Source organism: Salvia hispanica, chromosome 4 (assembly GCF_029641045.1).
Source record: "Salvia hispanica isolate PSC_SH4W2 chromosome 4, Shi_PSC_v1, whole genome shotgun sequence".
In the NCBI taxonomy this organism is placed as follows: Eukaryota; Viridiplantae; Streptophyta; class Magnoliopsida; order Lamiales; family Lamiaceae; genus Salvia; species Salvia hispanica.
The window spans coordinates 32,936,226-32,950,591 of record NC_142695.1 but is presented as its reverse complement, the minus strand read 5'-3'; the positions used below and the strand labels follow the sequence as shown (position 1 = coordinate 32,950,591).

Here is a 14,366-nt window from a genome sequence, read left to right as displayed (position 1 = left end):
TGAATGAAGCATATGTTGAATCATTTCAAAACCTATTGGAAGCAAGTAAAAACATGTTGTAGTTTCAAGGTATTAGGTACAGAATGAAGTAATAAATCTATATAATGAAGTAAAATGGGCTAGTAATGAAGCAGAAAAATTTTTCACAGCAGCACATCTCATCAAAAAAACTAGATCTAATGGCCCAGATTTGGTCTCTATAGGGATGTACTAAGATGAAAACCCTCTTTATTGTAATACCATACCACCATTTTAGGCCATTGGATCTAAAAATCGTGTGCTTGTCATGCTGCCACGTGTAAAAACACGGAGGGGTAAAATAGGAAATTTCTAATTTTACGTTACCAGTTTGCAGTGCTGTTCATTGAATATTGCAGTCTTACCACAACAATATTGCAGTTTACCACGATTGCAATATCTAATACAGTAGATTGCAATATCTAATACAGTAGACTGCAAACCCGTACTTTTTCACGAAACATAATCCTAGGCGTCCATAAATGAGATCTAACGGACTATATTGGTGGTATGGTGTTATCCTATCTATGTTGGCACCATAGTGCACCCATATATATATATACATATATATACATATATATATATACATATATATATATATATATAGGGTTTTGATCTATGAAGATCAGATTTAAATTCAGAAACGCAGAACACGGTTTTAGGTCATAGTTAGTTTATTTTTAGGTCATGCTAACAAAGCATGACCTAAAATGATCTTAACATGACATAAACCCAAATCTTATAATATGACCTAAAACTACTTAATTATGACCTTTCGTGTTTTGGGTTAATTATTGACCATTAGATCATCTAATCCTAGGGCCAAGATTTAGGCTGCATTTCTGGATTTAAATGCATTCTTGTTTTGATCATCTCCCTATATATATATATATATATACATATATATATATATATATAGGAAAATGATCAATACAAAAATGCATCTCAATACAAAATCCAGACCATGAGATTTTTCAATCTAATGGTCAATAATTAAAGAAAAACATAGTGGGTCATTATAAATCAGTTTTAGGTCATATTATAAAATTTGGGTTTGAGGTCATGTTAAAATCATTTTATGTCATGCTTATTATAATGACATAAAAATAAGCTTGCGATGACCTAAAAATGACATATGTATGCTTGTTTCTGTATTTTTGTATTAAGAATGAGTTTTACATAGATCAAAACTCTCTCTCTATATATATATATATAGGGTCTTGTTAGGATGAGATTTTTGGTCATAATTGAGAAATGAGATGCAATCTCAGCCACTAATTCACAAGATTAACTTAATGTCAATAACTATCACATTATGTCAACACGGCGGTATAATTGTCTTTTCATTAAATTGTATTTGAAATCATTTTCTAATCTTCAAATCTTCAAATCTTTAACATTCAAATCTTCAAATCTTCAAATCTTCAACATTCAATTCTTCAAATCTTCAAATCTTCAACACTCAAATCTTCAAATCTTCAAATCTTCAAATCCTCAAATCTTCGACATTCACATCTTCAAATCTTCAACATTCAATAAAATAACACTTATTAAAATGTCAACAACTAAAAAATAACACTTATAATTCACATATCAATACCGAAAATATCGAATGTCAACAACTCGTATTAAAATGTCAACAACTAACAAATAATACTTACAATTCACATATCAATACCGATAATATCGAATGTCAACAACTCGTATTAAAATGTCAACTACGATGTCAACAACAAATGTTATTTATGTCAACTACGATGTCAACAACAAATGTTATTTATGTCAACTACGATGTCAAAAAAAAACTTTATTTATGTCAACTATTATGTCGACAACAAACTTTATTTATGTCAACAACAATATTTTACAAATAATTAATGTCAACAACAAATATTTTCATGTTAACGACATATTATTTTTGTGTCAATACCGAGAATATCAAATGTCAACGACTCGTATTAAGATGTCAACAACTAAAAAATACTGGCATAGTGCAAAGAATTGAGCAATGCCAAGCATCGAATCACAATAAACTGTGAATAATTCAAAATTTATGAATAGCAATCTGCAAATTGAGTAATGCCACTCCAAAATCATAACAAAAACAAAAAAATATTCGAATTCTTAATAAAATTAAAGAGAGGGAGCCTAATTGTTCCGAAATACACAGAATTCGCATTCCCCCCACCCTCCCCACCATCGATTTGGAGCAGAGACCTCCACGATCTCCTCCACCTCCGATTCCCCCCCCCCCCTCCCTCAGCACCGCCCCGATCCGCGCCACGTACTCCCCCACCCACCCCGGCGCCTCCGATCTCGCCTCCTCGACGCACCTCTTCGGCGAAGAGGACGGCGAAGTCGAATTCGAATTCGAATTCGAGCTCCTCCGCCGATCCGCCGCATCGCTCCAGAATTCCACCCACCGCACCGCCCTACCACCGCCCCTGTCGAGGCTCCTCCGATTGTTCATATTCAAATTCAATTTCTCGATCTCTAACGATTGGTTAATAGTAATTGAGATCTGATCGTGAAACAAGCTCGATTCGCGATCGAAGAAATCGAAGAGGTCGAATCGTTCGGTTGTAGGCGGTGGTGATGCGGCGGAGGGAATCGCAGGTGGGGGTTTTGCAGGGGATTCTGGCGTAGAAGGCGGAGGCGTGGGAGCTGAAGAGCCGGAGGCTGGCAGGGGCTGCATTGTGTGAACAACATCAAAATATTTTACCAATTCTACCCTTTCATATTAAATTAATGTAAAAATATTTATTGTGTGGCAAAATCTGGACCACTCATTTAATAAAAATGAGTGGCTGATATTGCACCTCATTTATGCTAATTGAGAAATGAGATGCAATATCAGCCACTCATTTTTATTAAATGAGTGGTCCAGATTTTTCCACATGGAAAATATCTTTATATAAATTAATTATGAAAGGGAAAAATGGTAATATCATGGTATATTTTATTCAATAAATATATTTTTAAAATTTTTAAAATTTTAATTTTTTATTAATTTTTATTAATTTTTTTTATTTTTCAACCACATATACAATTCATGTCAACTACACACATATAATGTCAACTATGTGTACAATCCATGTCAACCACACACACAATTCATGTCAACTACACACATATAATGTCAACTATGTGTACAATCCATGCCAACTATATATATAATTCATGTTAACTACACAATATAATGTCAACTACATGTACAATTCATGTCAAATAGTATTTATTGAATAATGTTGTTGACATTTGACGTGTAGTTTACATGAAATATGTAGTTGACAAAAAAAATGATTTTTTCTTAAAAATACAAAAAATTTTAAAAAAATTTTTAAAAAATTTAAAAAAATAAAAAAATTACAATTATGCCCCCGTGTTGACATAAACTACATGCTGTTGACATTTCACAAATATTCTGGATGAGTGGCTGAGATTGCATCTCAATTCTCAATTAGGTTCATAAATCTCAACCTAACAAGACCCTATATTTATATATATTTATCAGATTATTTAGACAAAAGCTATCATGCTCAAAACTTGAATTAAAACATGCTTTTGATTAATTGAAACCTAAAACATGTTTGGGGCGCCCGTTTGCGGCCCATCCCAGAGTTGTGAGCGCACAAGCCTGACCCTAACTCTTTTTTTAAAGAAAAATTCAATTTTCCCCATTAATACTATGCGATTATGGTCCAAAACGTTCACTTTTTGGACCTTTACCCTATTCTTAATTGTTTCTTTAATTTTTTAGGAATTATTATTTTTGAATTTTTAGGATTTGTAATTTTTAATTCCCAAAGAACAATGACTTTCCCGTGTTATAATTGTTCAATTTTTTCAATTTTACGACTAAAACGATTTGTAGTTGTAATTAGTGCAATTTAATGTTTGTGACTAGAATGATACCTGTAGGGTTGTCGAAATTGTGGCCTGATACAGAAAATGAGGGGAACGATGACATGACATGGACCTAGAGCCTGGCCTTGAACGAGGTTATGAATGCCCTAAATAATTAAGGATTGGGGCGGACAAGGGACAACCACTACATATGCCCTTAAATTCTTAAATTTTAGTTCAGTTTTGATTTCTCATACTAACATTATTAATTACCAAAATAGTTTGATAATATACAAAAATATTTAAAAACTGATAGCAAACTAAAATTCCATTAAAAGTATCTTTATTTACTTAGAAAATATTCTTTTGATAGCTTATTTAAATGTAGCCAACTATTTTCTTTCACTTTTAGGAAAATACTCATACTATTAAATCCCAAATAAAATCATACATTCCATTTTGGCGGTAATCTTTGGTGGCAAAAATCAACAATATATGAGAAATTCAGGTTACACAACATACCCCTATTCTCAGAGGTCGGCGCGTGTCAAAAAACATCCCAACTAGTCAACTACACAGCAGCCACGTACCAATAAAAACCTGGTGGGCCCGGCTCCTATCCCCTTACTGACTCGTGCGCAAACGCGCTCCTAACGCGAGTGATTTAAACTCTCAGGTATCTGTATATTGTTTTTCCAGTGTGAATTCCGAAATCCCTTTTCTTAATACCTCCGCCCAAAGCAGTCTTCTTTAACAGTAGACAAAAAGCCCTAAACCAATTAGCAGCCGAGGAAAAAAAATTGATACTAATTTGGTGGATTTTGCTTTACAAGCGGAAAATCTGAATCACAATCGGAGAAAGTTTGGTGTGTGCGATTAAAATCGGCTGAAATCTAATATCTACAGGCCTCCTTTTATTTTTTGTGTTTATTGTGCATGATCCGTTATCCAAGGTCAGTCTCTCATCGGCCTCATTATCTCAGTTTTTGTTATTTTCAGACTATCTGAAGCTCCTTTTTGAAGAAAAGGGGGAAGGAATTGTTCAATTGAACGTGTGATGTGTGCGACGGATTTGTGGGGAGAGGTGTGAAAGTTATTTAGCAGTTTTGCATTGATTTTTGGTTGTATAATTGGTGTTGGAGGTTTTTGCTATGCGATTATCGCGGTTTGACTCAGTTGTGAAGAGGAAAGATCAGAAAATTAGGAATAAGTATAAGGGGAAGAAGAAGCACAAGAAATTAGATGCTATTTATGAAAAGGGTTACAATAAGAGCCACAAAGAGGTCCATAAGGTCGAGTCAAGTGAGTTTATTGATGAAGAGAATGAACATGAACTCCGGAGGAGCACTAGGGTTCGTAAAGCGCCTGAGTTGCTTGATTCATCACCTCTTCCGCCTACAAAGCGGAGGAAGGTTGATAATGGTGTGGGTAGCAGTGGTGAGAAAGTTAGGAGAGTAGATAGGGCGCAATGTGAAATGCCATGCTCAAGTTCGAGTGATGGGGAAGGTGATGGTTGGATGCCAAGGTTGAGATCCAGGCAAGAGAGTGGATGTTCTTCAGGAAGAGGAAGGGGGCAGTCGTCATTGAAGGGCAAGAGAAAGCTGTTTCAGGATCTTGATCGGTTACAGGATGATCAGGAACCTCAGTTTTTAATGAAGAAAGAGCCCTTGGTAGGTGAGAAATCGACAGTTGTAAAATCAAAGAGGCCAGGCAGAATTAAAGCATCAAATGTTTTGGAAAATGACAACCAGGATGATGATCTGGAAGGTGAGTCGGAGGATGATCTGGAAGGTGAGTCAGAGGATGGGAAACCAAAGAACAGAGACAAGATTTTAGAAGTGATAAATGAGGCAGAAGGTGCTGAAGGGTCATCAGGTGAGTCGGAGGATGGGAAACCAAAGAACAGAGACAAGATTTTAGAAGTGATAAATGAGGCAGAAGGGGCTGAAGGGTTATCTTTGGAGTGTAGGTTGGAGTGTACTAATGAAATTGAAATAGATTGCAATATGGCGTCACAGTTAGCGCAGGGAGAGGAGACTGTAATTGAAGAGACGGCAATAGAAGAATGCAACAGCAATGGGAACGTCGAAATAAGGGTAGAAATAGTGGAGTTGGAAAAATCAGCATGTGATATTGTACCTGGCCAAGTAAATGCTACCAAGTTTGATTGTGGATCAGCTGACCAAACAAAGGATGATGAGAATCCTGAAAAGCCTCTTGAAAATGATATTGATATTAAACCAGAAGGCCGATACAATCCTCCAGCTGTTACTGACAGAAAACCTAAAATAAAACTTGGAAGGCGTTGCGGTTTATGTGGGGGTGGGACGGATGGCAAACCTCCAAAAATACTCTTACTTGAAGGTGCTGGCAGTGATAATGAGGTCTACAGTGGATCATCTGCATCAGAAGAACCTAATTATGATGTTTGCGATGGATTTGGTGATCAATCTGGATGGCTTGGAAGACTCCTAGGTCCTATTAACGATAGGTTTGGTATAGCAGGAATTTGGGTTCATCAGCAATGTGCTGTATGGAGTCCAGAGGTGTGTTTTACATTCCGAGTTTCATATTTACTTCAGTTATAACTTATATCTCACTTAACAGACAGTGGAATATTGACCGCATATTTAGAGTGTTGGTTTATGCCATGCATTCATTGGTGTCATTACTTTGTATAAATACTGTTTTACTACTCATGGAATATTCTTAAATACAGAAACTTGATTAGGAACGAAAGAATGCTTCTCCTTTTCTTACCAGTATGAATGAACATGTGAGAGCTGGATAGAAGCTCTGTTTTCAGTTTATCTTTTATCTTTTGTCTTTTGTTCATCCGATCATTAGTTTTTTCGGTTTTTTTATCTTTTGTTTATAATTGCAGTTGGTATGCCCGGTGTCTTGTGTTCTGGATGCATTGGGGATCTAATTGCACATTAATTTGTAGTATGTCGCATGGACAGTAGGCAATGCCCATTGCCAGGAACATTCCTGAGGCATTGTCTTGCCTTTCATTTCACAGGGGATATGCAACTTATTGGCTTGAATAAATTTCAATAAGTGTGTGCCTTTGATTGTTATGCCATATTGGTAGCCTGACTTCTTAAGCTTTTCTATGTTTGTTTTCATTTTTTGCAACATATTGGTTACCCGACTTACTGCTAATATGCTTTCCTAGACACCAGGCAAGACAAATTTGGCAGTTGGCACATCCTTTTACTGGACTTATTATATGGTTAAATACAATCTTTGATCCGTGAATTAAACTGCAAAAAGTTTCAGGCTCTACATCATTGGTCTTCTGCAACTTCCAATGCGGAAGCAACTGACATTGCAATTAAAATATATCTTCTTTCATTTCCTTTATCATATGTGCAATAATGTTGTGGGCTTCTTTTTACACATCACATGTTTTTTCTGCTATAATTCATTATGTTGAAACATTTAACATGTTCTTATTTTTTATTAATTCCTGTAAGCAAGTTTTTATCTACTAGTCTGATAACTTTTTTTTACAGGTTTATTTTGCTGGACTTGGATGCTTAAAAAATGTGAGAGCTGCGCTCTACAGAGGTAGGGTACTCAAATGCAGCCGCTGTAGGAGACCTGGAGCAACCATAGGGTGTCGTGTTGATAGATGTCCCAAAACTTACCACCTAGTGAGTGGCTAGCCTATTTTGTTCTAGCATCTCTTTTACCACTTCAGGATTCATTTCTTGCTCAATTTTCTTTTTGCATGTTTTTTTGGTATTGACTGTTAAATTGATGTGTGCTTTTGCAGCCATGTGCACGGGCCAAAAGTTGCATCTTTGATCATCGTAAATTTCTCATTGCCTGCACTGATCATCGCCATCTGTTTCAACCATATGGAGTACATAATGCTCAACGAATGAAGAAACTGAAGGCCAAAAAGCTGAAGTTTGAATTGCGGAAGGTTGCCAATGATTCATACCGTAATGATATTGAAGCCGAAGAAAAATGGTTAGAGAACCGTGGGGAGGATGAAGAATTCTTGAAGCGTGAGAGCAAGAGGCTTCAAAGGGATTTATGGAGAATAGCACCTACATATATTGGTGGTGCAAACTCTGAACAAGGCACACAATTCGCAGGTTGGGAATCTGTTGCTGGGTTGCAAGATGTGATTCAATGCATGAAAGAGGTTGTTATTTTACCGCTCTTGTACCCTGAATTTTTTAATAATCTAGGACTTGCACCTCCTAGGGGAGTTCTGTTGCATGGATATCCTGGAACCGGTAAGACATTAGTTGTGCGTGCACTAGTTGGTTGTTGTGCCCGTGGTGACAGGCGCATAGCATACTTTGCACGCAAAGGAGCAGATTGTCTTGGAAAATATGTTGGTGATGCTGAGCGCCAGCTACGACTTTTGTTTCAAGTAGCTGAGAAATCTCAACCATCTATAATTTTCTTCGATGAGATAGACGGTTTAGCACCTTCTCGTACTAAGCAGCAAGATCAAACACATAATTCAGTTGTGTCCACATTACTTGCCTTGATGGATGGCCTGAAATCTCGAGGTTCGGTTATCGTAATTGGGGCAACTAATCGTCCTGATTCAGTTGATCCAGCTTTAAGGAGGCCTGGGAGATTTGATCGGGAAATTTATTTTCCACTGCCTTCTTCTGAGGATAGAGAAGCAATTCTTTCATTGCACACACAGAAGTGGCCTAAACCAATAGCTGGATCCTTATTGAAGTGGGTGGCGAAGCAGACTGTAGGATTTGCTGGTGCTGATCTGCAGGCTCTTTGTACTCAAGCAGCTATATTTGGTTTAAAAAGGAGCTTCCCGTTGCAAAATGTTCTAGCTGCAGCTGGAACTAATAGCTCTGACAGAAGATGCCCTGTTATTCCTACTTTTACTGTGGGGGAAAAAGATTGGTTAAAGGCTCTCTCATGTGCATCGCCTCCATGTTCTCGAAGAGAAAGTGCATTTGCTCTTAATGACATGGTTTCTTCACCTCTTAAATCTCATCTTGTTCCATGCCTTCTCCTGCCTCTGACAAGGCTGCTGGTTTGCCTGTGTCTGGATGAGCGTGTCTGGTTGCCATCTCACCTTAAAAAGGCTTGCAAATTGATTAAAAATGTAATTGTTTCAATCTTAGATGAGCGGCAAGTGCAGAGTCATAATTGGTGGTTGCAAGTTGATGGTTTGCTTCAGGATGTGAATGTTAGAAATGAGATTGAGAAGAACCTTTTGCTTGCAAACCTGGTTGGAGAGAACAACTTACGCAGTTCTAATGGGGCAGATGAAAATACTGACGAACATTCTGAAATGTTCCCATCCAAATCTCTGTGTATGGGTGCCCGCACAGTGTTGTCTCAAAATATATCTTGTGTACCATCCAGTAAATCAGGATTCCAAGTCTTGATTTGTGGGGATCCGAGTTCTGGTCAGAGGCATCTTGCTTCATGTCTTCTCCACTGTTTTGTTGGCAATGTTGATGTATGGAAACTTGATTTGGCTGGTATCTCACATGAAGGACATGGAGACATGGTTCATGGGCTAACACATATACTGAGTATGTCAACATCTCCCTTTTCATTAATTCATATTAATTTGTTCTGTTTCAGGAGAAAAAAGTAGCACATTTATGATTTATGCTAATTTTAATTTCGATTGCAAAATTCTTTGGGACACCTACATTTCTGTGCCATTCCTATAGAAGGGAGAAATTCTCTTCCATGACCTTTTTTCATCTTGATATGTATGCAATGTTTGTCTTGGTTTCCGACAAGTTTCAAATACTAGATTTTACATGGCTTATAATGTGTATTAAGTTATGTCGGACCTGGTCACATGTGGTTGTGGTAATTGAAGTGACTTACTACTATTGAGGATTATATCAGTCAATAGTTAGTTAGTAAATTCTGCCCAAGATTTCAAATCAGTTTTGGTGATCTTATCATAAAAATTGCCCACAATAAAATATTTCTGGGAAGAACCTCATCATTGATTGTTCATAACCTTCTTATTTTTGGTGACTCAAACATGGTTCGTCCATAAATCTGTCAGGCTATATATTTCTATAAGAATACAAACATATAAGAGAGTTATTCATTTCATCTATCTCACTGTAAGCATTTGATGAATACAATAGGTCGATTTTAGTTCCTTGAGAGTTAGAGTCCCCTATTAATGTCTACAGCAGTTGCCTTATTGTCTTTTGATGCACGGTGCCTTGTTTTTTAGTTTTAGTAATTAATGAGTACTCCCTCCGTCCCAACTAAGTTGATACAAAACTTTTGGGCACGGAGATTAATAAATTGTGTTGGAAAGTAGGAGAGAGGAATAAAGTAGGAAAGATAAAGAGAGAGCAAAGTAGGTGATGGAATAAAGTAAGGGTGATTGGATGTTTTATTTTTTGTTAAAAAAGGAAACGACTCAACTTAGTTGGGACATCCCAAAAAGGAATACGACTCAACTTAGTTGGTACGAAGGGAGTATTTAATTTCATTTTGCTTGTAGATAGTATTTGCTTTAGTTCTTCTTGTGCTTCATTAACATGATTCTAGTGCAATTTTGATGATAAATATTGTGTGTATACCAGTTTGTAGCATTGATATCAGTTGTATGCATGCATTTGGATAGATGATAAATGGTTTGGAGCAACATGTTTGGGAGGGATGGAATTAAGTGATTTATGAGAATATGATATAATTGCTTGGTTTTCTGCAGAGGTTGGTTTTCAAATTTAGGCTAGTAAGACATTTTAAGGCCATTGATCTATCTAATTGCTTAAATGCCTATAAAACTGATATTTTCCTCATTATTCTAATTAATATTTTATTATGTTTCTCTTTGTGCACCGAATGATGAATATTACATGTCACAGTGAGATCTGATCTAATTGCTTAAATGCCTATAAAACAGATATTTTCCTCATTATTCTAATTAATCTTTTACTATGTTTCTCTTCGTGCACTGAATGATGAATATTACATGTCGCAGTGAGATCTGCCGGAGCACATGTTAGCATGCTTTATATGCCAATGATCGATTTGTGGGGTATTGAGACAAGTCATGAAGCCTCTGAAGATGACCGTGAAACATCTGATGCTGGCAATGGTATGGAATATGAATTCTGCCCAAGTGCTCATGCAGAGGGTATCGAGTCTCAAACTGCTGCAAGGAAGGCCTCATACCTTTGGACCTCTTTCGTCGAGCAGGTGGAGTCTATACGCGTAAATAGCTCCTTGATAATACTCGTAAGTTGGCATCCTCTGATTATATTTTTAAAGCTGCGATCATTTATTAATCAGAAAAGTTTACTAGTAGCTTTTCATCTAATTTTAAAATCAAACTACCAATGTTCAGTGTGTTCCTTTACAATATCAAAAAAGTTGAGATCATTTATTAATCATAAAAGTTTAGTAGTAGCTTTTCATCTAATTTTAATCTCAAACTACCAATGTTCAATGTGTTCCTTTTACAATATCTAGGGTTTGTGCATCTAGTCCCGGAAAGCTAATGTTTGTATAAATATGTAAACACGACACATGCATACTACTCTTACGGAGGCCTTCCTGAATTTGATCAGCATTTATGGAAAGTTATATTTCTTTCATTCTTCTCTTATAGAGGCGCAAACATATTTTGTGAGGGCATGGTAGAAAAGTGGGTCTGGACTGGACAATTTAGACATGATGTAATAAAGTATGACACTATAAGCTGGAATTTTGGCAAGAATCTTTTTACTTCCTTCCTCTCTTCTTATTTCTTATTGAAAAGATGCTACATTCTTTTGAGAAATGCTTATTGCTATTTCTCCTTTAACAGGCTACAGCAGAAGTACCATTTTCTTTGCTTCCTGATAGAATAAGGCATTTCTTTGGGAATGAGATAATGAATTGCATCCAATCGAGTCCATTGGGGCATAAGGTGCCACAGTTCTCTGTGCAGCTTGACGGGAAATTTGATCATGATAAGGTGATTAGCTTATTTGCTGCTGAGTTGACCAAGGATTTGGCACAGTATTTTATTCAGTCACATCATGGTGAAAATCATATACACATGAACTCCGTTGATGTGGAAGCTTATCATACGGCTGAGGGTGATACTAGTCAAGTTCGTCATAGCAAAGCTTGCCATGTGAGTCCCTCCATTCCAGGTGGTTTGACAAATAAAACTTTGAAAGGAAAATCAAGCTTGCAATTGGCAATATCAACATTCGGCTATCAGATTCTTCATTATCCTCATTTTGCTGAACTTTGCTGGTATACATCCAAGTTGAAAGAAGGTCCTTTTGCTAATGCCACTGGACCCTGGAAAGGCTGGCCCTTCAACACTTGTATTGTTCGTCCTGTCAACTTCACGGAGAATGTTGCTGCTGCTTCTAGTTCCAGTAATATTAGGAGCAAAGAGTTTAGTTTAGTTCGAGGACTAGTCGCTGTAGGGTTATCAGCATATAGGGGTGAATACAAATCACTAAGGGAAGTTTTCTCTGAGGTTCGAAAGGTTTTGGAAGCTCTAATTCGAATAATTGATGACAAAATTCAAGCTGGGAAAGACAGAACCCAATTCATTCGTCTTCTATCACAAGTGGCTTATCTTGAGGACATGGTTTGCAGTTGGGCTCACGCACTACATAGGTATTTCCCTTCTTTTACTGCTTTTGCAATTATGCCTAGTGTCACATTTTATTCTTATCTTCACTAAAATAAGAATTACTTTCAGTCTAGAGGTTGATGCTCATATTCAGGAGGCAAATGCCAAAGTTTTTGTGGGACCATCTGAAGGTGACGGCCGCAAGATAGGTGATCTGAAAGCAAATAATGCACCCCGTTCAGAAGTGTTCGAGAAAGGCTCCCTGGAAGTTAGTCCCACAGAATGTGCAGATGCAGGTGATGGAGTCGTTGTCACTGCTCAAGAGCCTTCCCATATAGTTGCCATAGATGATGATACTTGCTCTCATGAACACATCTTAGAGCCAACCAAAGTTAACTTACAGTCTTCTAAGGCAGAAGTCTTAGCACCGAATGGAGTTAATATAGAGTCTTCTAAGACAGAAATTGCTGGAGATGATCATGCAGAACTAGAGCACGTTCCATCTATCAAGCTTTCCAATGGTTTCGTGGAGAGTAGTTCAGAATTTCATGCTGGTCCCTCAGTTTTAGGTGATAAGCATTCTACTCTCGCAGGAAATGGCAACCAGCCAAATTGCCTTCCAAACGATAATTGCATTCTGTCCAGAGATACCGGTGAAAACTTAGGTCAAAGTAATATCAACTCTAACTCTTCACCCGGGCCTAGAAGTTCCGGAAGTGGTTCGGTTGCAATATGCTTTTACCAGTGCTGTTTGGAGTGCTTTGTCACCCTAAGCAACTTACTGTTGAGGGTTATCAATGTCGAGTGGAAAAGTAGAGGAAGTCAATCAACCGTAGAGGATGTTCACGATTTTGTTGCCTCTTTATCTGCAAATCTTCATTTATCACTAAGTAAAATATTACACCAAGGTGAAATCTCTTGTGGCATGAATGGAAAAGAATGTAGAGAACACTGTATGTGCCGGATATCGCAGGCTGAAGGCATACCAGATCTCAACAAGTCAGGCAAACTCTTGATGGCGGATTGTAATAACAGTCACGCAACGTGCAAGGACACGAGCAGGGAGGAGGAGAAGATTTGTAAAGGGATCGATCGCAGATTTGTTTTCAAGGACGGAGTGCTGGCTAATTTAGACACAGGTACTGATGTTTCTTTTCACTGTAAATATGAGAAATTATGCCTTTGTTTTCTTATCGAGTGGTTGGTAGCTAGCAAGGTTTCACATTAACATCTTCATATTATAGCTTCATCGGTTGTTGCTTCCGCAAATTTTGACGCACTTGCGGAATATTCTATGTTCGTCTGTAAACGCTACGCTCAAATTTTGTGTTCTGAACTATATTGCTTACACAGTTGAAGTTATTGATTTATTTACTTGAAACTACGTTTTCCCTGTCTAAGGTATTGCTGTTTTTATCTGGAGTTTTCAAATTTTGTAAGAATGAGATTCAATGAGAATTCTCTATGCACAAACGCATAAAATCCATGAATTTGAGATGAACAAATAAATGTAGCATTTGCGCAACCACAAATCAACAGTTGTGATTGTACATGTTTCACATTCATTTGTTTATATCGGGTTCATGTAGTTTGTGTTTTATGTATTCTCATTTCTTTGGCGTAGAAAATCCCCATAAGAGGCTTATAGTTTGTGTTTTATGTATTCACATGAGAGGCTTATGGTAAAAGTCTTTTTTTTTTTTTTAATAAAACTCGATACAGTAAAAGGATCTTTTTAAATAATAAAATATAAAAATTACAATAAAAGGATAAAAAAAGTTTTTTTAATAATTTTTTCTAGAAATAAAACAAACAATTTTTTAAATAATACTCCCATCGTTCTAAAAAAAATAGACTAGTTTTTTATTTTGGGCCGTCCCCAAAATTAGACAAAGTCTAAATAAGGAAAGTTTTGAACAAACATACACCACTAATAATG

At 36.9% G+C, this 14,366-nt stretch overlaps 1 protein-coding gene across 2 annotated transcripts; it reads left to right on the top strand.

Moving 5' to 3' along the window:
• Positions 1–4,590: 4,590 nt before the first annotated feature.
• On the top strand, positions 4,591–13,808 carry LOC125194461 (P-loop containing nucleoside triphosphate hydrolases superfamily protein). Of its 2 annotated transcripts, XM_048092687.2 has the most exons (7): positions 4,591–4,730; positions 4,864–6,410; positions 7,383–7,523; positions 7,646–9,401; positions 10,832–11,088; positions 11,660–12,471; positions 12,557–13,808. In XM_048092687.2, the coding sequence occupies exons 2-7, from the start codon at positions 5,016–5,018 to the stop codon at positions 13,653–13,655; spliced, it is 5,460 nt and encodes a 1,819-aa protein (XP_047948644.1). In that variant the 5' UTR covers positions 4,591–4,730; positions 4,864–5,015; the 3' UTR covers positions 13,656–13,808. The 2 variants fall into 2 exon arrangements, with proteins under 2 accessions (XP_047948644.1, XP_047948643.1); XM_048092686.2 differs by having other exon boundaries at positions 4,591–6,410.
• The last annotated feature ends 558 nt before the right edge of the window (positions 13,809–14,366 follow it).